At 43.9% G+C, this 23,032-nt stretch overlaps 1 protein-coding gene and 1 long non-coding RNA gene across 3 annotated transcripts; one reads left to right on the top strand and one right to left on the bottom strand.

Moving 5' to 3' along the window:
• Positions 1–1,094: 1,094 nt before the first annotated feature.
• On the top strand, positions 1,095–22,931 carry il4i1 (interleukin 4 induced 1). 2 transcript variants are annotated; one of them, XM_028025665.1, is made up of 8 exons: positions 1,095–1,334; positions 1,928–2,033; positions 2,983–3,197; positions 3,580–3,692; positions 11,735–11,936; positions 12,026–12,094; positions 12,357–12,493; positions 21,784–22,931. In XM_028025665.1, exons 2-8 carry the CDS (start codon positions 2,003–2,005, stop codon positions 22,550–22,552), a joined length of 1,536 nt encoding a protein of 511 aa, XP_027881466.1. In that variant the 5' UTR covers positions 1,095–1,334; positions 1,928–2,002; the 3' UTR covers positions 22,553–22,931. The 2 variants fall into 2 exon arrangements, with proteins under 2 accessions (XP_027881466.1, XP_027881465.1); XM_028025664.1 differs by lacking the exon at positions 1,095–1,334 and adding an exon at positions 1,375–1,743.
• LOC114149677 (uncharacterized) lies at positions 4,080–5,668 on the bottom strand. Its single transcript, XR_003596557.1, has 2 exons — positions 4,543–5,668; positions 4,080–4,464 (listed from the first exon to the last, which is right to left on the bottom strand). It is a non-coding gene; the product is annotated as an uncharacterized LOC114149677 (long non-coding RNA).
• Positions 22,932–23,032: the final 101 nt, after the last annotated feature.

Below are 23,032 nucleotides of genomic sequence, written 5' to 3' on the forward strand. Positions count from 1 at the left end.
CAGAACACGACATTAAGCCAAGTTCCATCAATAAATTTGTAATTGATTACGTTTCAAATACAATCCTAAACAGGTGGGTTTTTAGTCGAGTTTGCATCAATAAAAGGTTTACCTGTTACACTCCTACTGTGTTACATGGAACAAAATACCTGTTGCTATTTTTATTCCCACTCACGCTCACAATCACACAGTTTAAAACGATGTAGACAACATTTTAATGGGCTTCTGACACAAGGCTCCGTACTCCTCTTTCACGGAATTTTGAGCAGGGACTCCGTCGTCCCTCACGGATTTTTGTGCAATTCTATGGTACCTGTTAGTGTCTAGAATTTACAGGGTAGGTGTTACGCGCAGTGACCCTCAGTCACTCGCCGTTTTTCTTCCGGCACCAGGCTCTGTACACCAGGCTCGGAAAAGGCCATTTCATAACATTATTGGTCTAATGAGTTGTCAATCAAAAGTGGGGCTCTAGGCTGCCCAATAAAAGCATCATAATGGACACCGGCAGAGTTTAAACCCTTAAATCTCAGCACCGGAAAATACAATGGAAAAACAGCAAGCGGGCGTTCCGGTGCAGGTTAGGGGGTTAATCCTCTCTTTATGAACAACAAATCCTGTAAATCTGGTAACATTTGCTCTTTATTTGCCAAGGTTATGAGAGGGAATCAAATCACCCTTCAATAGCTGCAAGAAGCAAGAATATTGCCACATTTGAGCTCTGATAACTTGTGTTCTCATATGTTTTGTAGCCTAAATTACCTGACGAAAGCCGATTAGCAAGTTGCTACATTTTCACAGGGGAACAGAATTTTGCACAAGACACCTAGAAGAAATACTCATACTTCCCTTGGGCACCGGAAGTAAGACCCATAATCGTTTCCACAGTAACCAGGATCAAGGTGGATAATTATGCTTCTTCTAGCTACTGAATCATGGGGTGTACTTTTTTGACTGTATCTCTTGGTTTTTAATTTTATCTTTATTATTATACCTAATTTTTGTTCAGTATAAAAAGTTTAAAAATAAGGACAGAATTAAATTATCTAACAAGAAGTAGCTGATATTAGATATAAATAATTTTACAGGTCATTACCAGATAATTTTTATTACATAGACAAGTCAAACTTTGGAATGGAAAGAAGGTGCACTTTCTTTTCCCCCTGACTGCTCATAAAAAAATCCCCAGCATTTATTTGTTTTTTTTTAGGTCTGAAGTCAGGAAAATGAAACTCCAACCCTGCTTTTGCTTTCATTTGCTTTCAAAACCATGGGTTTCCAGCTCTGTGGAGGACAAGAAGAGAAGTGGATGAATCTAGTCTCACATTCTCTCTTTGGTGAGTAAGCACAAATTTATGTTTCTAGCAATCTTTTTTAACTGACTGTTTGGATGAATGGGGGCGTCTGAAAGTTGAACTGAAGCATTTCTTGGACACATCCAAAGGAGCACTTTTGGGTCAGATGCTGAAATGAGGGAAGATGGAGGAAATGAGGTGTGCTGATGACTTGTGTTCCCTCACTAATCTGATTTGTTCAGTGTGGTTGACTCTCGAGCCGGTGTGGGAAAATATTTCTGGAAGACCTGAGGGAGCCATCATAAAAGTGACCTTGTGTGCAGCGTGACACACACTGTGCTCCTCAGGTTTCCCAGTCAGCCTCACCACTCTGATACTTTAGTCTCGGGGTCATTGCTGCTCCGTTATGCCCAGGGCTCCAACTACTTACCATACGTTTCCTTTGACAGAGGTGAGTTAATGTAGCTTGAATGGGGTGATACTTATTTTTTAAATTTCCATTGGAAAAATGCAAAAATGATCAGGTTTTGTATCGTGTGTGTGTGTGTTTTTTTAAATATCTAATTCAGTGAAACACTCAGTTTATTTAGCCCGATAGTCTCTCTGCAAACTTAAATCAGGCTTGTGTTTTTTAGGTTTCTGTTTCCTCTCTGACCGTCACCACACACAGCAGAGGGAGGAGGTCCAAACTGTGGAGTTCTGCTCTCCAGATGATGCCTCACATGGTTCTGTGCAAGTACGGTAGGTTTTACAGTTGCATATTGTCACCTTCCTAAAATAATGGTATAAGTCATTCTTTGCGAAAAGTGTTTCATTTTTTTCTTCTTTTTTTTTTGCCCTGAGCTTCTTTTTTTTTTTTTTTGGAAAGAGACGTGGTGATTCTTTTTTTTTCAAAAATTACTTTTCACAAAAAATGACATAGGCCATTATTTCAGGAAGGTGACAATATATAGCTATAATCAGACATCACATAATTTGTCGCAACTACAGTTATAATAGTTTTGGGTTTTTAGTTATAGTTTAGTTTTATTTTGCTGTGACTTTTTGATTGTCTAATTCAGTTAGTTTAAATTTGTTTTTAGAGTGAATTTACTGATTTTGTAGTTATCAGTTAAATATTGTTTAGTTTTTTGTTTTTAGTTTTTCATACTTTGGTTAATTTTTAGTTGCAGAATTAAAAAAGTCAAAGAATTGTATTGTAATTATGTATACATCAATTGGAATACTTAACAGAAGAAATCATTTTCAATAAATGCATTGAAATATTATTGAACAACAAGTGTCTGATGTTTCCTACCAACCTTTACTGTTATTTTACGGACTGACTGCTGCCAGCAGGAGTATGGAGTACTCTAATTTATCGGCAGCTAACATAAACTGCTTATGTGGGGAAAATTAAATTAAACAGTTCAAAAGGCTAGTAAATTAATTCATAAACACAGACACAAATGACATTATATAATTTCTGTATGCTTTTGTTAGGTTTATAAATGCACAATATAGTTCCAGTTATAATTTTTCCTCATGAATTCACTTTTTTATATATTTTAGTTAATGAAAATGTTAGGATTAGGGTTTCAGTTTTTGTTAGTTTTGATGTGACCTTGGTGACAACTCATTACTTTGTACTCTTTAAATGAAGGAAAACAGAGGGAAAGGGGTTTGAGTTGTTTATGTCTCTGTTTGTCAGTTCCGCTGGTTCTAGTGGGAGTTGTGGTTTTGGCAGCCAGCGGAATCATAGGAGACCCTCTCTATGAGTGTCTCCAGGACGCTGACTACAGAGAGCTCCTGGACATTGTGACGGATGGACTCCCAGCTGCCAGGATGCCTCAGCATGTGGCAGTCATCGGCGGGGGCATGGCTGGACTGACTGCTGCCAAGGTCTTAGAAGATGCAGGACATAAGGTTGGATGGGTGGGGAAAGACAGTGGCGAAGCTAGACTTTTAAAGCTGGGGGACTAAGAGGGAGAGCACTGTATATACATACAGTATATGTATATACATATACAACCTCTGTATATGTATATACAGTATGTATATATTTTTTTTTTCTTACACATTTTCTTTTTATATACATTCATCATTGTCTTTCTTCTTTCTGTATTTGGGTGGATTACAATGACTCCAAATACTGTACAAGAATGATCTGGTTCTGTTACATTTTAGTCTTAATCGGGGCCTTCCCCAGATGTCAAGGTTGGCACTGACCTTTTTAAGTGCAAATAGGGTGGCAGTGGATGATGTTTCCACGGTGATGATTATGTTTCCCTATCTATGGATTAAAAAGGTGACCATAATAGAAGCTAGTGAGCGAATCGGAGGACGGGTGGAAACCTTCAGGAACAGAAGAGAAGGCTGGTACGCAGAGATGGGAGCCATGAGGATCCCCAGCTTCCATAAGTAAGTAGTGAATTAATGTGTGGTTAAAAAACAAATTCTAAGGTTTTATGCATCAGAATATATTAAAGCTTTATCTTGCCTATATAGGATTCTGATATGATTTAACATGTTTCTTAGTCGCAAAAAACTTGCAAAAGCTTATGGTAAAGTTAATTCAACCCTTATGAGTGACTGCAAAGGGGAAGAAGGAGCGAGAAGATGCACTTTACTAACTGAGCATTAAGAAGGTTCTGTTAAACCAGGATGTTTTAGAGTTTGCTATTAGATATTTCTGTACCAAGACAGGAAGACATCAGCAATGAACTCCAAGAAGGAAATTGGTGTTACACCTGCCATAATGCGAGGTTTCTAGGACTCTAAGGCAAGCAACAACTACGGACACCCAAACAGTTTTAACAGATTTATTTAGCAATAGAATGTGCTGGAGAGCGTGTGGAGGGGCGTCGATCTGCGACAGCAGGGAGGAACCGGACCAGCGGAGGAACTGCAAAGGGCGAGAGGTTAAAGAGGGAAGTAATGAAGGGAATGACGGAGTTACCTGATGGCGACTTAAGGTCTGTGGGTAGAGGCAAGCAGAGGAGAGTACATGGGGAACCAACAGTTAGTGTGATGTGGTGGTTTTCCAGATGGGGAAGTTCCAGCAGGTGATTGAGGGCAGACAGGCAGCAGCTGAGTGGCGGGCGTGACGCACCCCGGTGCAAGGCCCAACGGAGCAGCTAGAATCAGATACTTCAGGTGAGTCCTGGTTCAGAGAGTGTTCAGCGCGGGTTCACTGTAGAGGAAGGAACAGATGAAAAGGAGTCAGAACAAGGAGGACACTGGGAATACAACACTGACAGCTAGAGAGTACCACTGTAGAAGCGGAACCATCTGGCATCTTCTTCCGGGAAGCTGCTCCTCTTAAAGAACCTTGCAGATTGGTGGTGATGAGTAACAGCTGGATCCCATCAGCCTGCCACCTTGTGAAGGAGAAGGTGGACCCTCCCCTGCAGAACCCAACTCTAACCCACAAAGGACTGGAGACGTAGGGTTTGATCTGGGAAACGTGAAACACGGTGGACACGGAAATGAGAGGGGAACCTAAGGCGGAAAGCAGAAGGGCTAAGGACGGAGTCAACAACGAACGGACCCTGAAGCCTGGAGGACAACTTGCGGGAACAGGACTTTAGAGTAAAATTCTTTGACGATAACCAAACACGATGGCCGGGCGAGAAGATGGGGGCTGGAATTCTCTTTCTATCTGCCAGAAGCTTATTCTGAGCAGACGTTCGTTGAAGGGCGGCCTTAGTCTGGTTCCAAATACGTTGACAGTTTTGCATGTGACGTCTGACAGATGGAATGACCACATCTGGGAAGGATGTCGGCAGTAGGGAAGGTTGGAACCCTTGAGACGCATCAAACTGAGATAACCCTGTCGCAGATGATATGTGTGTGTTATGGGCGTACTCCACCCACAGTAAGTGCACACTCCAAGAGGTCGGGTTGGAGGTGCAGAGGCAGCACAGGGTGTTCTCCAGTTCCTGGTTAAGTCGTTCACATTGTCCATTGGTTTGAGGATGGAACCCCAAAGACAAACACGGCCAGGCCCCGAGCACAGAACAGAAGTTCAGCCAGAGCTGGGAACTGAACTGAGGCCCCCTGTCAGAGACGATCTCTGTGGGGATACCATGAAGGCAAAAAACGTGGCGAAAGAAGTTTTTCTGTCTCTGCGGCTGAGGGGAGTTTAGTGAGGGTGACCAAATTACACGCCTTGGAAAAACGGTCCATAATGGTGAGGATGACACTCTTCTGTTTGGATGTGGGGAGACCAGTAACAAAATTTAGGGAGACGTGGGACCAGGGACGACTAGGAATGGACAGTGGTTGTAACAGACCAGAAGGTGGGCAATGTAAGGTCTTGTTCCTAGCTCAAGTGGAACAGGCAGAGACATATTCAATGACATCTTTATTGAGTGTGGGCCACCAAAAGTAGTGATGCAGGAAGCTGATGGTACGGCTTATCCCAGGATGGCCCACGGAAGAGTGTGCCCAAAGGATGGCACGACCCCGGACCGAGATGGGGACATTCTGCCGGTTGGGGGGACTACCTCCTGGGTCTGGATCAGCGGTTAGAGCCTCCTGGATGCCTCTCTCCACATCACAGGTGAGGGACCCAATGGTGCAGGAGGCTGGGAGTATCTATCCGGGAGTCTCGGAAGGGTCATCTGGAGAGTGGAGTCTGGAGAGGTTGTCTGGCTTGGTGTTCTTGGAACCCGGGTGGTAGGTGATGTTGAGGTTGAAATGGGAGAAAAAGAGAGACCAACGGAACTGGTATGGGTTCAGGCATTTGGCTGACTGAAGGTAAGCCAGATTCTTATTGTCTGTCCAAACAATGACTGGGAGCTCAGTACCCTCGAGCCAGTGTCTCCACTCCTCAAGGGCCAGTTTGATGGCCACATGGCCAGATGACCAATGTCATACCTGCTTTCGGTGGGGATAAACTTCTTAGAGAAGAAGGCACACGGGTGGAGCTTGCCATCCTTCGGGGAGCGCTGTGACAGGATGGCCCCCACACCGGTTTCAGATGCATCCACCTCCACTGTAAATTGAGCAGAATGGCCAGGGTGAATGAGAATAGGAGCTTCCACAAACCTTCTCTTTAGCTCAACAAAAGTGAATCTGGCCTCCGGGGTCCAGCTGAAGGGGCATTTGATGGAGGTCAGAGTGGTGAGAGGGGTTGCGATAACACTGAAGTTTCGGATGAACCGCCGGTAAAAGTTAGCGAACCCCAGAAAGCGCTGGAGTTGCTTTCTGGAGTTCGGAACCGGACACTCCTCAACAGCCTTGATCTTAGTCGGGTCCATCTCCACCTGCCTGCCCTCAACACAAATCCAAGAAAGGTAATGGATGTAACATGGAACTGACACTTCTCAGCCTTGACGAAGAGCTGGTTTTCCAGCAACCTTTGGAGGACCAATCTGACATGCCGGCAGTGTTCATCCATGCTGTTGGAGAAGATAAGAATGTCGTCAAGGTAGACAAAAACAAACACATTGAGATAGTCCCGAAGGACATCATTAACCAGATTCTGAAAGGTGGTGGGGGCATTGCAGAGGTCAAAGGGCATAACCAGATACTCACAATAACCAAAGTAGGTTTTGAATGCCGTTTTCCATTCGTCACCCTCTCGAATGCGAACGAGTTGATACGCATTGCGCAGGTTGAGCTTGGAGAAAATAAGTTAAGATAAGATAAGATTTATTTGTCATTGTCATCAACAGATTACAACGAGATTGAGATTTGCTCGACTCGAGTTAAGATGCAGGTTATGTGTATATACATAATATACAAAGATAAAGAAATAAATAGTACAAAATGAGAAATAAATAGACATCAGAAGATGGTTGCAGAGCCTGGAGGTGTCGCAACAGAATTGACATTTTTAACAAAGTGGTGTCAAGAGCAGAAGTTCTTATGCCTTTGAATTTAGTGCCATGATTGCCATCGGGTAAAAACTGTTTTTTAGGCGATTTGTCCTGGTTTTTATTGCTCTGTATCTCTTGCCTGATGGCAGCAGCTGGAAGAGACCATGGCCAGGGTGTGAAGAGTCATTTAAAATGTCCAAAACTTTCTTGTGGAGCCTGGAAGTGTAAATCTGTTCCATAGTGGGGAGGGGGCAGCCTATGGTTCTCTCTGCTGCCCTAACAACCCTCTGGAGCGCCTTCTTGTCCACAGATGTGCTGCTGCCGTACCAGACACACAGACTGTACATGAGCACACTCTCTATGGAGCAGTGATAGAAGGCCTGCAGCAGGTCTGAGGGGAGACGGTTCTTCTTGAGTATTCTCAGAACGTACAGTCTCTGCTGTGCCTTCTTCAACAGCTCCTTGGTGTTGGTGCTCCAGGTTAGCTTGTCCTCCAACTCCATGCCCAGAAACCTGAACACTGGAACCCTCTCCACACAGGTCCCACTGATGGTGAGAGGCTGGATGTCCGTTTTGTTCTTCCTGAAGTCGATCACCAGCTCCTTTGTTTTGGAGGTGTTGAGGAGCAGGTTATTGACTTTGCACCACTCTGACAGCCGCTTCACCTCATCCCTGTACTCCAGCTCCCCCTTCCCGCTTGAGATGAGACCAACAACAGTCATGTCATCTGCAAACTTTATGATCTTGTTGCTGAGGTGGTTGGAGACACAGTCATGAGTGTAGAGGGTGTAGAGAAGTGGGCTGAGCACGCAACCCTGTGGCGATCCGGTGTTCAGGCTCAGAGCAGTGGAGGTGTGGGGGCCCAGTCTGACCCTCTGGGAGCGACCTGTTAAGAAGTCCAGGATCCAACTGTAGGTGGCTGATGGGAGCCCAAGGTTTGCTAGCTTGGACACCAGACGTTGGTGAAGTATAGTATTAAATGCTGAGCTGAAGTCCACGAAGAGCATTCTGACGTAGCTCCCCTGCTTCTCTAAGTGGGTCAGGGCAGCATGAAGTGCTGTTGATACAGCGTCCTCTGTGGACCTCTTTGCTTTGTAGGCAAATTGGAGAGGGTCCAGCTCAGCAGGCAGGCCAGTGAGGATGTGATTCCGCACCAGTCCCTCGAAGCACTTCATGATGATCGGTGTGAGTGCCACTGGACGGTAGTTGTTCAGGGTGTTGATGTTGGTTCTTTTCGGATTGAACGGGTTCAAAAACTGAGAACAACAAAGGGAGACAATATTTATTCTTTACAGTGATTTGATTTAAGTCCTCTATAATCAATACAGGGCAGGAGAGTGTTATCCTTCTTCGATACGAAGAAGAATCTCGCGTCCAGGAGGGAAGACAAATGACGAATGAGACCAGCCTTAAGTGAGTCATTAATGTACTGCTCCAGTGTCTCCCTCTCTTACTTCGAGATGTTAAACAATCGGCTGGAAGGAAGTGGGGCTCCCGGAAGGAGGTCGATACAGCAATCATAGGGCCGATGAGGAGGGAGAGACTGGGTGAGATCCTTACTGAAAACCCGATGGAGGTCATGGTATTTCAGTAGGAATATTTGTGAGATCGGGTTCACCAATCAGCTGGGGTTGCTTGGAGGGCAGAGCCGGTTTAGCAGATTGCAGGCATTGGTTTAGACAGTAAGGACTCCATGAGTCAATGTGAGCATCGGCCCAGTTAATGTGGGGGTTGTGTTTGCGAAGCCAGAGGAACCCAAGAACCAGAGGGGCGTCTTTAGTAGGAAACACAAAGCATTGAATGAGTTCCTGGTAGTTGCCTGAGACGTGGAGGGAAACTGGGTCAGTTTGATGGGTGATGTTGGCCATGGGACTACCGTCTAAGGCAGCCACCCGCAGGGGAGAAGGTAATGCCTGGACCGGGATCTGATATTGCGCAACTAAAACAGGGTGTATGAGATTCTGCTCTGAACCAGAGTCTACCAGAGCTTGGAAGGGATAGGAATCCTGCTGAACGGTGAGAATAGCAGGAAGATTTAGACGGAGGTAATTGTTCTCTAGATTCGCCCGCCAGAACTCCCAGACTTACTGGCGGGCCAGGGTGTTTGGGCGAATCGGGCAGGCTGAGATGAAATGTTGAGGGGAACTGCAGTAAAGACAACAACCAGAGGCTAAACGGCGCTGCCATTCCTCTGGGGTTAGCCGGGCTCGGCCTAACTGCATGGGTTCGGGTAGGTTCTGGATGGGAGGACTGGATGAGTCTGGGCTGGGAGAACCCCTTCTAATGGAGAACTGAGACGACTGGGGATTTGAGGATCGGGATCTAGTTCTACATCGATTATTGATCTTAACGGCCAGGTTAATTAATTCGTCCAGGAAGTCAGGTTCGTCTCGGCAAGCCAGCTCATCTTTTAATCTTTCATTCAGAGCTTGTTGGAAGGCTCCTTTAAGAGCTGATTCATTCCAACCTGCCTCTGTTCCCAGAGTACGAAACTCAACTGCGAAATCTGCCACAGACTTATTTCCCTGCCTTAAATCCCAAATTCTTTTAGAGGCAACTTCTACCCCAAGTTTGGGACAAAATGTCTGTTTGAAGAGTTCTATAAATTCATCAAAGAGTAAATAGCTGATGTTCTCTTCGTCCACTACGGTCTCCGCCCATCCAAGCGCTCGATCTCTTAACAATCCTACTATAAAAGAAATCTTGGTGGCGTCATCCAGAAATGAGCGGGGAGAGTGGCGAAAGGCTAGTGAACATTGCAGCAGAAAACCCTTGCTTTTCCCCAGCTCACCTGAGTACTGTTTGGGAATGGGCATGATGACGTCACTGGACAGTGGAGGAGCGGAGGCAGCCGAAGTAGGAGCCGGCGCGGGGACTGGAAAAGGAGCCGGAGCCGGAGTATGGAGTTCTGCTGATGCAGTATGCCATTAATTGCGGCGTCGTGTGGGCCCAGAAGGACGCCCTGTTAAGACAGGGTGGTCCGTAGTTGTGCTGCAGAGTTCGATTTTCCAGATGGTTCTGTCATAATGCGAGGTTTCTAGGACTCTAAGGCAAGCAACAACTACGGACACCCAAACAGTTTAACAGATTTATTTAGCAATAGAATGTGCTGAAGAGCGTGTGGAGGGACGTCTATCTGCAATAGCAGAGAGGAACCGGACCAGCGGAGGAACTGCAAAGGGCGAGAGGTTAAAGAGGGAAGTAATGAAGGGAATGACGGAGTTACCTGATGGTGACTTAAGGTCTGTGGGTAGAGGCAAGCAGAGGAGAGTACATGGGGATCCAACAGTTAGTGCGATGTGGTGGTTTTCCAGATGGGGAAGTTCCAGCAGGTGATTGAGGGCAGACAGGCAGCAGCTGAGTGGCGGGCATGACGCACCCAGGCGCAAGGCCCAACGGAGCAGCTAGAATCAGATACTTCAGGTGAGTCCTGGTTCAGAGAGTGTTCAGCGCGGGTTCACTGTAGAGGAAGGAACAGATGAAAAGGAGTCAGAACAAGGAGGACACTGGAAATACAGCACTGACAGCTAGAGAGTACCACTGTAGAAGCGGAACCATCTGGCATCTGCTTCCAGGAAGCTGCTCCTCTTAAAGAACCTTGCAGATTGGTGGTGATGAGTAACAGCTGGATCCCATCAGCCTGCCACCTTGTGAAGGAGAAGAAAACCACTCCCCTACAGAACCCAACAACACCTGTCAGGGGTCATAAAGTTTTTTCAAAACTATTTGAAATCCATCATTTCATAGTGAGAAAGATTATTCCCAAATGGAAAACACTTAAGACTTTGATAATCTTTCAAGGAGTGAACATGCTGACAAATTCACATTGCACCGAATTTACAAAAAAAAAAAAAATAAATAGAGGAAGTTCTTCATTTCAGACTTCACAGGCCTCAGTCAGCATGTTTATGTCATATTTATGATGATACTCTGCTTTTCCTCAAGAAAATCTGCTAAGTCCAGTGGTTGGGACGCTGAGATGGTCCACCGGCGGTCCACTGTGTTTTTGTGTTAAATGCTAATATTTTAACACAGACCACAGACACAGTATGTAAATGTAACATTTGTTCATAGAGAATATCAATGCTGCTAAATTTGATTTAATGGTTTCAACATACATAAAAATAAGGCTGATGCATGACTACAAGGCAAGTGCGACATCTCCTTCACCGGCTGAACCGCCTAATCATTAACGCACAATGATCTGAGAGACTGATTATCATATTGCCACCTTCTTAAAATAATGACCTCAGTCATTTTTGCCAAGTTATTTTTGCAAAGTAATTACCACCTCTTTATTGCCAAAAGATAATTTAGGCAAAAAAAAAAAAAACACTTTTGGCAGAAAATGACATGGTGCATTGTTTTAAGAAAGTGACAATATGCAAAGAAAAAGACAACTTCCTCTTCATGCACTTAAAGTGTTCTATAGCTTTTCATCTTGGCTTTATCTTTGTTTAGTGAATAAAGACATAGCTGAACCACAGAATTCAAAAAGGGAGTTTTTTTTTCACTTTCACCTGATTATAGTTACTGATTTTTATCACTGATTTTTTTTTAATTCTTCTATAACTTAAAAGAATGTAGGAAATTTCTTCATCATGGACAAAAGTTGATCCCATTCTGTTTATACCACAGAATTCTACTTTCCTTTATCTCCAAATTGAAAATCCCACTGAATTCCTTCATCCAAGATGACATCAACACCTACTACTTGGTAAACGGAGGCCTACACAAAACCTACACCGTAGAAAACAATCCCAGCGTGCTCAACTACAGTTTGCATGACAGAGAGAAGGGAAAGTCAGCTGCTGAACTCTTCAGTCAGACACTCTGGAAGGTCTGTAGACATTCAGAGGACTGAAAAATGTTATTGCTGTGCTTGTTATGGCTGATGTGTTCAGTGGATGGCTTGTGATCTGTGTCCAGGTGAGGGATGACCTAAAGACATTGGGCTGCAGTGGAATGCTGAAGAAATATGACTCCTACACAGTGAAGGTATGAATAAGTTGGAGCAATGTGGGAATGTTAGGTGAAACACAAACTACAGTGTTGTGTCTACCACTAGGTGGTGTGCGAGAATAGTACTGATTGTAGAGAGACGAAGAAGAGATAAGATGGAGGAAAGAAATACCTGATGTTACTGTACTGCTGAGCAAGTGAAGAATAATTGCTGTTAAGAAGAGTTCTTTGTCTACCCGTGCTTCTACCTTGTTCTGGCTTCCAAACATAACATACAGTAATGGCCTGTGATGTGCAGGAATATTTGGTGAAGGAGGGCAACCTGAGCCGCGGCGCTTTGAGAATGATTGGTGACATCCTCAATGAAAACAGCCTCTTCTACACGTCCTTGATAGAGATGCTCTACATACAGACCGACATCAATGACAACACACAGTAAGATTTTCTGTACAGTTATATGAAGTTAAGGAAACTTTCAGGAAACTAGCAACTGGCATTGAGAGACCAAGTAAATCTTTTTTTAGAGTAAGGAGGAAGAGGTCTACAGCATCAACAAAACAGTTGATTGGCTTAGGAAAGAAGCGGGACAAAGGCTGAAAGGTTCAGCTATACAGCAAAGAAAACCTTAGAGGCAAGAGAGCACTCTAAGAAATAAAATATTGAACTTACTTAACCAAGGCAACTGGTTCCACTAAACCTAGTTAATTAAATCTAAAGAGTGTTACAAATTTATTTTCAACATAATCACTTAAATAAAGACAAATAAATCCAGTTAAGAAAATCCAACACTTAAGACTTAAGTTTCTTTAATCCACATCATCATCATATCTTTATTCCAGACACATAAGAAGGTCTATAATAGATAAAACAAACAACATTAGACATATACAAAAATACAAGATGAAAATAAACACAAAACATAATATTATTGTGAGGATTTGGGTTTTCTGTGTGTTTATTTAGGTTTATGTGTTCAGTTGAGTCTCTGTGTTGTCCCGTCTACATCTTGATTGTTCCTGATGACCCTCTGTGTGTTTAAATCCACCTGTGTCTCTTGTCGGGTCCTTATCTATTCTGTCGTTTCACGTCTCTGCGTTGTTTCCAGTTGCTACCAGCGTCTGAGCTCCTTGCCTCTGCTCACCTGTGCTGCCTGGATTGTGTATTTTGTTATTTATCATTAAATCATAATTTTCCTTATTTCAATCTGAGTCCACTGCATCTACCTCACCATCTACTTCTGCAAATCATGACAATTATTCACTGAGTAACAAATAAATGATGTCACCAGGGATTACACAATCTTGATGAAAATCTCACTGTACTCAGTGCAGGTTTTACTAAAATTTCAATTATATTATTGCATGACACAGATAATTTACACCTACATTTGCACATAAGATTCCTGATCACAGCTGCACATGTGAGTACAGCATTATGTACAAACAAATGGCTAGCACTACTCCATTAAGGCACTTTGAGTAGTAGCCTCATGCCATTATATACCACATACAGTTTCTGCAGGCTGCTTTTTTTGTATACTCGCGACAGATGGGCCGTGTACAGTGGAGTACAAAAAGCTTTAAAAAGAGCTATCTTTACATAGGACAAACACATACCGAACCTTCTGATCAGAATATTAGCTTGTGCATACATCATACAATGCTGCCTATAGATGTCACAATCATCAGAGGTCATTATTTATGTAACGTCCCAAATATTTCACTTCATTGCATATGCTGAGAACAGTACAAGATAAAGAGAAGTAAAGTTATCAGGGGTTATCTACCAATCATAATATTGCTTTTCTTAGCGTTATATTTTATGTCAAAGTCATAAACATATTGGAACAGGCCCTTAGTAATTGTTAAAGGCCAGCACTATATGGGCATAGGATTATCAAATCATCTGCATACATTATATGACTGATTATGTGGTCATCAACTACACAACCTGTTTTACAACAATTCAGATGCTTTGACAGTTCATCCATATAGATGTTAAAAAGGTAAGGGGACAATATACTTCTCTGCCTTACTCCATTACCAACATTAAATGAATCAGACATTGTACTGCCCCATTTCACATACATTGACTGGTGCATAGATAAGAATTCTAATTAGATATTTGGGTGCACCTCTGTTTTCTAGTTTGTAAAACCATTTTTGATGATTCACACGATTAAATGCTTTAGAGACATCAATGAAACACATGAATACTGTTCTGTTGTTCAAGTTATACAAGTTTAAAATCTCTTTTAGTGCAAAGATGCACATGTCTGTGCAATGTTTAAGTTTAAAACCGAATTGATGATCAGACATCAAGATAAACTCTTCCAGCCTATTTAATAGGATTCTTTCTAAAACTTTTGATAGACTACTAGCTAAAGCTATGGGTCTGTAATTCTCCAAAGAGCTAATCTAGCCTGTTTTGTCCTTAATAATGGGTACCAGTATGATAAATAGCATTGAGTTAGGTAAAAAACCATGTAGTTGAAAACCAGTAAAACACATAGAGAATAATGGACAGAGTTTCTTACTTGCATTTTTCAGATGCTCAGTAGAAATGTTATCCTTAACATTGGCCTTGTTGTCTTTCAGTTTCATAATTGTATTCTGTATTTCTCGTGGGGATACACTCATGTTTTCATTACTATGTATGTTACTCACTACAAAAATGTTACTTTTGACACAGTTAAACAGCGCACTTTAGTGCTTCTGCCATAACTGAGTAATTTCTTTTACATCACTAACACCATCAATAGTAGTTAGTAGTGACATTTTGCAGTTATTTATTTTCTTGATTTCTTTCCAAAAGACTATTTTAATTTCTTTTTATAAATCTTAAAGCATATTTAAAATTTAATAAATAATAATCTGATAGCTCTTTTTCAATCAGGTTATGTCGTGATCTGTGTTTTTCTGTGTGTTTATTTTGAGTTTTCTGTGTATCTGTGTCTCCGTGTTGTCCTGTCTCCCTTTGATTAGTTCCCAGGCGTGTCTCGTTCCCTGATTACCTCCTGTGTATTTAGTGTCACCTGTGTGACTGTGTCTTTGTCAGGTCCTCGTCTCTTTTGGCGTCTAGTCTGTCAGTCCGCCGTCTTGTCTGTTGTTTTACGGTTCCTACCGGCGTCGAGTCCTGGCTTCCGCTCGGCCGTGCTGCCTGTTTGTATTGGACCATGTTGGACTGTGTTGCACTGGACATTCATCATTAAATTCATTTATTTATCGCATCCTGGGTCTACAGCGTCTGCCTCACCACTCAACCACACTGTACTTTATGACAGGTTATCCTTTTTTTCCTATATTCGTAATATAGCCTATATATATAGGCAAAAGGGAAGGTATGCAGTTCACATTTACACACAAGAAAAATGGCATATGATCAGTGGTGGCAAATTTATAATTGACACGAATGCCCTGTATGGAATCATGATCATTCTCTGTGCAGAAACAATGATCTAACCATGAGGTTGTATGCCATGCATTACTAACATAGGTGTAACTGCTGTTAGGAAAAAGCATCTTACTAGAGAGAATTAGGCCATTGTTGTGACAGAATTGCATTAAATGTTTAGCAAATATACAATGATTATCTGAGACATCTGCATTTCAGTCTACCACAATAAAAAAAACAGGTAGATGCATTTTCTTGTACAAAATACATAAGAAAAGACAATCTGTTAAGAAATTCATCTTCATTTTGAGGACATTCATAAGGTTTGTATATGTTCAGGACAATAAAGTTCTCATCTCCACAGGTGAACTTAATCCCTATGATCCAATCCACATCCAGTCTAATCACATTAACCAGCTGGTTCTATTTTTTTGTGCCATAACATTGCAACACTACTTAATGCTCTTAAATTAAATTTACAAGATGCTAATAGAATTTACTTATGCCAGTAATTAGTTCAGTTTATTAAACACTATTGAGTTGTAATAAAGTTCTTGGATTTTGCTGACTGAATTTAATATTCTTATGTTCAAGTTAAACAACCTAGTTAAGTGGAACCAGTTGATAAGTACTTGAAATTGTTTATGATTCATTGGATTAATTAAACAAATCTATCCAATCTAAACCACACTAATTTATTTTAGACAGTTAGTTTCAAGAACAGTAAAGTCAAACCATAAGTTATTTTTACAAAACAAAAAAAGGTGAAGCAGTAATAAAAAACAGATCAGCCCCACTCCGGCAATGCCTCCCACTCGCCTTGATCAATGCCCATGCGCAATTTGTGCACCGGTCCACTAGGCAGTGCTCACCAATGTGCTAAGCAGTTATCCCCGATGATGCACAAAAAATCTGGTGCAGATCAGTTATTCTATTAACGAGATATAACTGTTGCAATGATATAGAGGGTGTAGTGGAGTCAAATTAAAATGTAATGCTATTGGGCTCTCTAGAGGTTAACAAAGGTCAATCATATCAAGTTTGGTGCTAATCGCATAATGCATGTCTGATTTAGAGCCAACATATGCAAACAGCGAGGGATTGAAATTTGCCTCTCTGCCACACTCCAAACAGCTGAAAATGTTGAGAAAAGAATTTACCATCATGTTCTATTTCATTAAACACTGGGTTAAATCTCTGAATCTCTGAAAAGGAAGAAAACCAGTAGAAAAACAGGTGTCTTCCTATTGAAAGGGTGTCACCTTTCAACAAGAAAGGTGATGTCACTAATTGATCATGTGAATGTGATCAGCTCTGGTCTGTGATGACACAAAGAAAGCTGGTTGCAGCTGGGACGTTGTATGTGGAAGTTATTCCACTTTCATGTTATATAAGATAAGATAAGATAAGATAAGATTTATTTGTCATTGTCATCAACAGATTACAACGAGATTGAGATTTGCTCGACTCGAGTTAAGATGCAGGTTATGTGTATATACATAATATACAAAGATAAAGAAATAAATAGTACAAAATGAGAAATAAATAGACATCAGAAGATGGTTGCAGCGCCTGGAGGTGTCGCAACAGAATTGACATTTTTAACAAAGTGGTGTCAAGAGCAGAAGTTCTTATGCCTTTGAATTTAGTGCCATGATTGCCATCGGGTAAAAACTGTTTTTTAGGCGATTTGTCCTGGTTTTTATTGCTCTGTATCTCTTGCCTGATGGCAGCAGCTGGAAGAGACCATGGCCAGGGTGTGAAGAGTCATTTAAAATGTCCAAAACTTTCTTGTGGAGCCTGGAAGTGTAAATCTGTTCCATAGTGGGGAGGGGGCAGCCTATGGTTCTCTCTGCTGCCCTAACAACCCTCTGGAGCGCCTTCTTGTCCGCGGATGTGCTGCTGCCGTACCAGACACACAGACTGTACGTGAGCACACTCTCTATGGAGCAGTGATAGAAGGCCTGCAGCAGGTCTGAGGGGAGACGGTTCTTCTTGAGTATTCTCAGAACGTACAGTCTCTGCTGTGCCTTCTTCACAGCTCCTTGGTGTTGGTGCTCCAGGTTAGCTTGTGCTCCAACTCCATGCCCAGAAACCTGAACACTGGAACCCTCTCCACACAGGTCCCACTGATGGTGAGAGGCTGGATGTCCGTTTTGTTCTTCCTGAAGTCGATCACCAGCTCCTTTGTTTTGGAGGTGTTGAGGAGCAGGTTATTGACTTTGCACCACTCTGACAGCCGCTTCACCTCATCCCTGTACTCCAGCTCCCCCTTCCCGCTTGAGATGAGACCAACAACAGTCGTGTCATCTGCAAACTTTATGATCTTGTTGCTGAGGTGGTTGGAGACACAGTCATGAGTGTAGAGGGTGTAGAGAAGTGGGCTGAGCACGCAACCCTGTGGCGATCCGGTGTTCAGGCTCAGAGCAGTGGAGGTGTGGGGGCCCAGTCTGACCCTCTGGGAGCGACCTGTTAAGAAGTCCAGGATCCAACTGTAGGTGGCTGATGGGAGCCCAAGGTTTGCTAGCTTGGACACCAGACGTTGGTGAAGTATAGTATTAAATGCTGAGCTGAAGTCCACGAAGAGCATTCTGACGTAGCTCCCCTGCTTCTCTAAGTGGGTCAGGGCAGCATGAAGTGCTGTTGATACAGCGTCCTCTGTGGACCTCTTTGCTTTGTAGGCAAATTGGAGAGGGTCCAGCTCAGCAGGCAGGCCAGTGAGGATGTGATTCCGCACCAGTCCCTCGAAGCACTTCATGATGATCGGTATGAGTGCCACTGGACGGTAGTTGTTCAGGGTGTTGATGTTGGTTCTTTTCGGATTGAACGGGTTCAAAAACTGAGAACAACAAAGGGAGACAATATTTATTCTTTACAGTGATTTGATTTAAGTCCTCTATAATCAATACAGGGCAGGAGAGTGTTATCCTTCTTCGATACGAAGAAGAATCCCGCGTCCAGGAGGGAAGACAAATGACGAATGAGACCAGCCTTAAGTGAGTCATTAATGTACTGCTCCAGTGTCTCCCTCTCTTACTTCGAGATGTTAAACAATCGGCTGGAAGGAAGTGGGGCTCCCGGAAAGAGGTCGATACAGCAATCATAGGGCCGATGAGGAGGGAGAGACTGGGTGAGATCCTTACTGAAAACCCGATGGAGGTCATGGTATTTCAGTAGGAATATTTGTGAGATCGGGTTCACCAATCAGCTGGGGTTGCTTGGAGGGCAGAGCCGGTTTAGCAGATTGCAGGCATTGGTTTAGACAGTAAGGACTCCAAGAGTCAATGTGAGCATCGGCCCAGTTAATGTGGGGGTTGTGTTTGCGAAGCCAGAGGAACCCAAGAACCAGAGGGGCGTCTTTAGTAGGAAACACAAAGCATTGAATGAGTTCCTGGTAGTTGCCTGAGACGTGGAGGGAAACTGGGTCAGTTTGATGGGTGATGTTGGCCATGGGACTACCGTCTAAGGCAGCCACCCGCAGGGGAGAAGGTAATGCCTGGACCGGGATCTGATATTGCGCAACTAAAACAGGGTGTATGAGATTCTGCTCTGAACCAGAGTCTACCAGAGCTTGGAAGGGATAGGAATCCTGCTGAACGGTGAGAATAGCAGGAAGATTTAGACGGAGGTAATTGTTCTCTAGATTCGCCCGCCAGAACTCCCAGACTTACTGGCGGGCCAGGGTGTTTGGGCGAATCGGGCAGGCTGAGATGAAATGTTGAGGGGAACTGCAGTAAAGACAACAACCAGAGGCTAAACGGCGCTGCCATTCCTCTGGGGTTAGCCGGGCTCGGCCTAACTGCATGGGTTCGGGTAGGTTCTGGATGGGAGGACTGGATGAGTCTGGGCTGGGAGAACCCCTTCTAATGGAGAACTGAGACGACTGGGGATTTGAGGATCGGGATCTAGTTCTACATCGATTATTGATCTTAACGGCCAGGTTAATTAATTCGTCCAGGAAGTCAGGTTCGTCTCGGCAAGCCAGCTCATCTTTTAATCTTTCATTCAGAGCTTGTTGGAAGGCTCCTTTAAGAGCTGATTCATTCCAACCTGCCTCTGTTCCCAGAGTACGAAACTCAACTGCGAAATCTGCCACAGACTTATTTCCCTGCCTTAAATCCCAAATTCTTTTAGAGGCAACTTCTACCCCAAGTTTGGGACAAAATGTCTGTTTGAAGAGTTCTATAAATTCATCAAAGAGTAAATAGCTGATGTTCTCTTCGTCCACTACGGTCTCCGCCAATCCAAGCGCTCGATTTCTTAACAATCCTACTATAAAAGAAATCTTGGTGGCGTCATCCGGTAGTCGTTCAGGGTGTTGATGTTGGTTCTTTTCGGCAGGGGGACAATGGTAGAGGACTTTAGGGAGTGAGCGACAGTGGCTTGAGACAGGGACTGGTTAAAAATCTTTGTGAAGATTCCAGCCAGTTGGTCTGCACAGTCTTTAAGCACCCATCCCGATACACCGTCAGGTCCCGCAGCCTTCCTTGGGTTCACCTTCCTCATCACCTGCCTCACCTCACACTCCTCTACTGTGAGAGCAGAGCTGCTGTAGACAGGCAGCTGTGATGGAGCTGTGGTAGGTGTCGCCTCAAAGTGGGCAAAGAAGCCAGGGAAGTGGTTCCCTCCGTGCATGGCTGGTTGCTGGATCTGTAGCTTGTAATGTGCTGAACACCCTGCCACACCTGCCTGGTGTTGTTGCTCCTGAGCTGCTTCTTTATTCTCCCTCTGTATGATGCCTTAGCTTGGCAGATGCCTCTTCTCAGGTTGGCTCTGGCAGAACTGTAGAGTGCTTTGTCCCCAGACCTGAAAGCAGCGTTCCTGGCTTTCAAGAGGCCCCGGACCCCTTAGTCATCCAGGGTTTCCTATTCGGATAGATCCTCATGAGTCTGTTCCTGGTGACATTGTCCGTACAGAACCTGATGTAGTCCAAGACTGCTGAGGTGTAGTTCTCCAGGTCCTGATGTGCAGAAACCTCCCAGTCAGTTCTCTGGAAGCAGTCCTGTAGTTGGTGAGAGGCATCCTCAGGCCAGATGGTGACAGTCCGGGTTGTACTGGGGACACGTTTCCGCAGGGGGGTGTAAGCAGGGATCAGTAGCAGGGACACGTGATCAGACTGACCAAGGTGTGCTAAGGGTTTAGCCCTGTATGCTTGTCTGATGTTTGTGTACAGCTTGTCCAGAGTTTTATCACCCCTGGTTGTGCACTTTACGTGTTGATGGAATTTGGGGAGGACTGATTTCAGATCAGCATGATTAAAGTCCCCAGAGACGATGTGAACAGCCTCGGGGTACATGTTCTGGTTGTTGCTGATAGTATCATGCAGGAGTCCCACGGCCGAGCTAATGTTAGCATCCGGTGCTATGTAAACCACAGTGAGTAGAATGGCGTTAAACTCACGTGGGAGGTAAATATGGCAAATGTTCAGATTGGAGGCTTAGCCACACCCACATGCATTAATGTAGGAAAAAGATTTTGACTACTATTGAACTTCAATGCCTAAAGACTGTGCTGAGTGATTGTAAAGCCTGCATCTCAAAAGCTGTAGGAGGAGTTCGCTCAGATACAACATGTTTATAAGAGACAAAATGGTGGTGGCAGCTTTGAACCAAAATGGCTGACTACCTGTTGGATTTGGACCATATCTCCAAGAAACATTTTTGTAGGGTTAGGGTTAACCCTACAATAACCCTAACCCTCCAATGATACACATGTTTACTGAATTTCATGATTGGCGGTCAAAGCAAAGATTTCTAGGGGCACTGTGGAGGAATTAGGCCACCCCCACTTTTCTGCTGGATGTCTTACTTTTAATCTTTCATTCATATAACTTTAAACCTGTGCCAAGTGACATAAATGACATGATGAATTCTGTCAACGCTGGCTGTTGGCTGAACCGTGTGAGGATGGCCGAAAAGGAAAATTTCAATCCCTCGCTGTATGTGTACGGTTGTCTCTAAATCATACATGCATCATCTGATTTGCACCAACCTTGTCATGACTGATTTTTGTGAAACTCTAGAGCCCAATAGCATTAAATTGTAATTTGACTCCACTGCGTCTCCTAGATTATTCCATCAGCTATATCTCCTTACTACATCAGTCAATCTGCACCAGATTTTTGGTGCATCATCAGGGAGCACTGCCAAACACATCAATGTGTTTCGCCTGGTGGATGGTGCAGGAACTGCGGGAGAGCGTTGACGGTGGCAAGCGGGTGGTTTGCTGGAGCTCCCGCGGTCGCCACGAGGCCGGAGCATCTCTGAGCTGCGAGGGCTGTTGGGAGCTGCTTGCCGATTTAATTAGTTATTCCTTTTGTGTGATTTCTTCAGGTACTTTGAAGTGACAGATGGTTTTGACCAACTCCCCACAGCTTTCTATCAAGTTTTAAATGCCACAATCCTGCTGAACTCCAAAGTGAAGCTTATTGACCAAACAGATGGGGCTAATGTGACTGTAACGTATGAAGACTGGCGGAACTCAGGTTCCCTGTCAAAAGTGACAGTGGACTATGCCCTTGTTACGGCCACAGCCAAGGCCACCCTCTTCATTGACTTCTACCCTCCTCTGTCTGGTAACAAGATGGAGGCCCTGCGCTCTGTTCATTATGCCAGCTCCACAAAGGTAGTGCTCAGTTTCAAGGAACGCTTTTGGGAGAAAGAAGGCATCAGAGGAGGGAAAAGCATCACCGACCGACCATCTCGCTTCATCTACTATCCCAGCCATGCGTTCCCAGGTACCACTGCAGGGGCCCTCCTGGCTTCCTACACCTGCTCCGATGACTCCACCCTTTTTCAAGGCATGAATGAGGAGGATCTGATGGCAGTAGCTCTGGAGGACTTGGTGAAAATCCATGGGGAGTATATCCGACCGCTCTGCACGGGGGGTCTGGTGAAGAAGTGGGGCCTGGACCCTTACAGCTTTGGAGCCTTTGCCCTGTTTATGCCGTACCAGCAGGGACACTACGCGCGAGAACTGTTCCAGAGTGAGGGACGGGTGCACTTCGCCGGGGAACACACAGCAACTCCTCACGGTTGGATCGAAACTGCCATGAAGTCTGCTCTCAGAGCAGCTAAGAATATCAACAACTTGACTCTGTAGCTTCATGTCTGTTTTTTTCTCTAAAAAAAGCTCTAAATAGTTCAACTTTTTAGAATTTTTTCAATATCATGAGCCCTGGTCCAATCTCCGTCTGATATCTTTTATTGTGATATGGAGATGTTGCTAGGTCTCAGTATCAATAGTTTTAGGTTTATTTCATTGAAGGCAAATGTTTTATTAAGTCATTCAAACTCAGCGGTGATTCTTGCATGAATTGTCTTTTTCTTGCTTTTCCACACTTTTTCTCTTCTTCATGGCTGCTTCCATGATACAAACATCTACGGAAACCATCTCAATAAACAGGGTGCCAACTACCGAGCTACCGAGTGCACATGAATACATTCAATAAAAACTTGCTCTTGGAGCAACTGACAGATGACTAAGTTCTGTTTTTAATATAGTGCTCACTTATCCTCTTTACAATACCGCGCTGGACAACAACCCTTACCCTAACCCAACCCCCTGATCAAAATGAATCCA

The sequence above is a fragment of the Xiphophorus couchianus genome, chromosome 8, assembly GCF_001444195.1.
Source record: "Xiphophorus couchianus chromosome 8, X_couchianus-1.0, whole genome shotgun sequence".
NCBI lineage: Eukaryota > Metazoa > Chordata > Actinopteri > Cyprinodontiformes > Poeciliidae > Xiphophorus > Xiphophorus couchianus.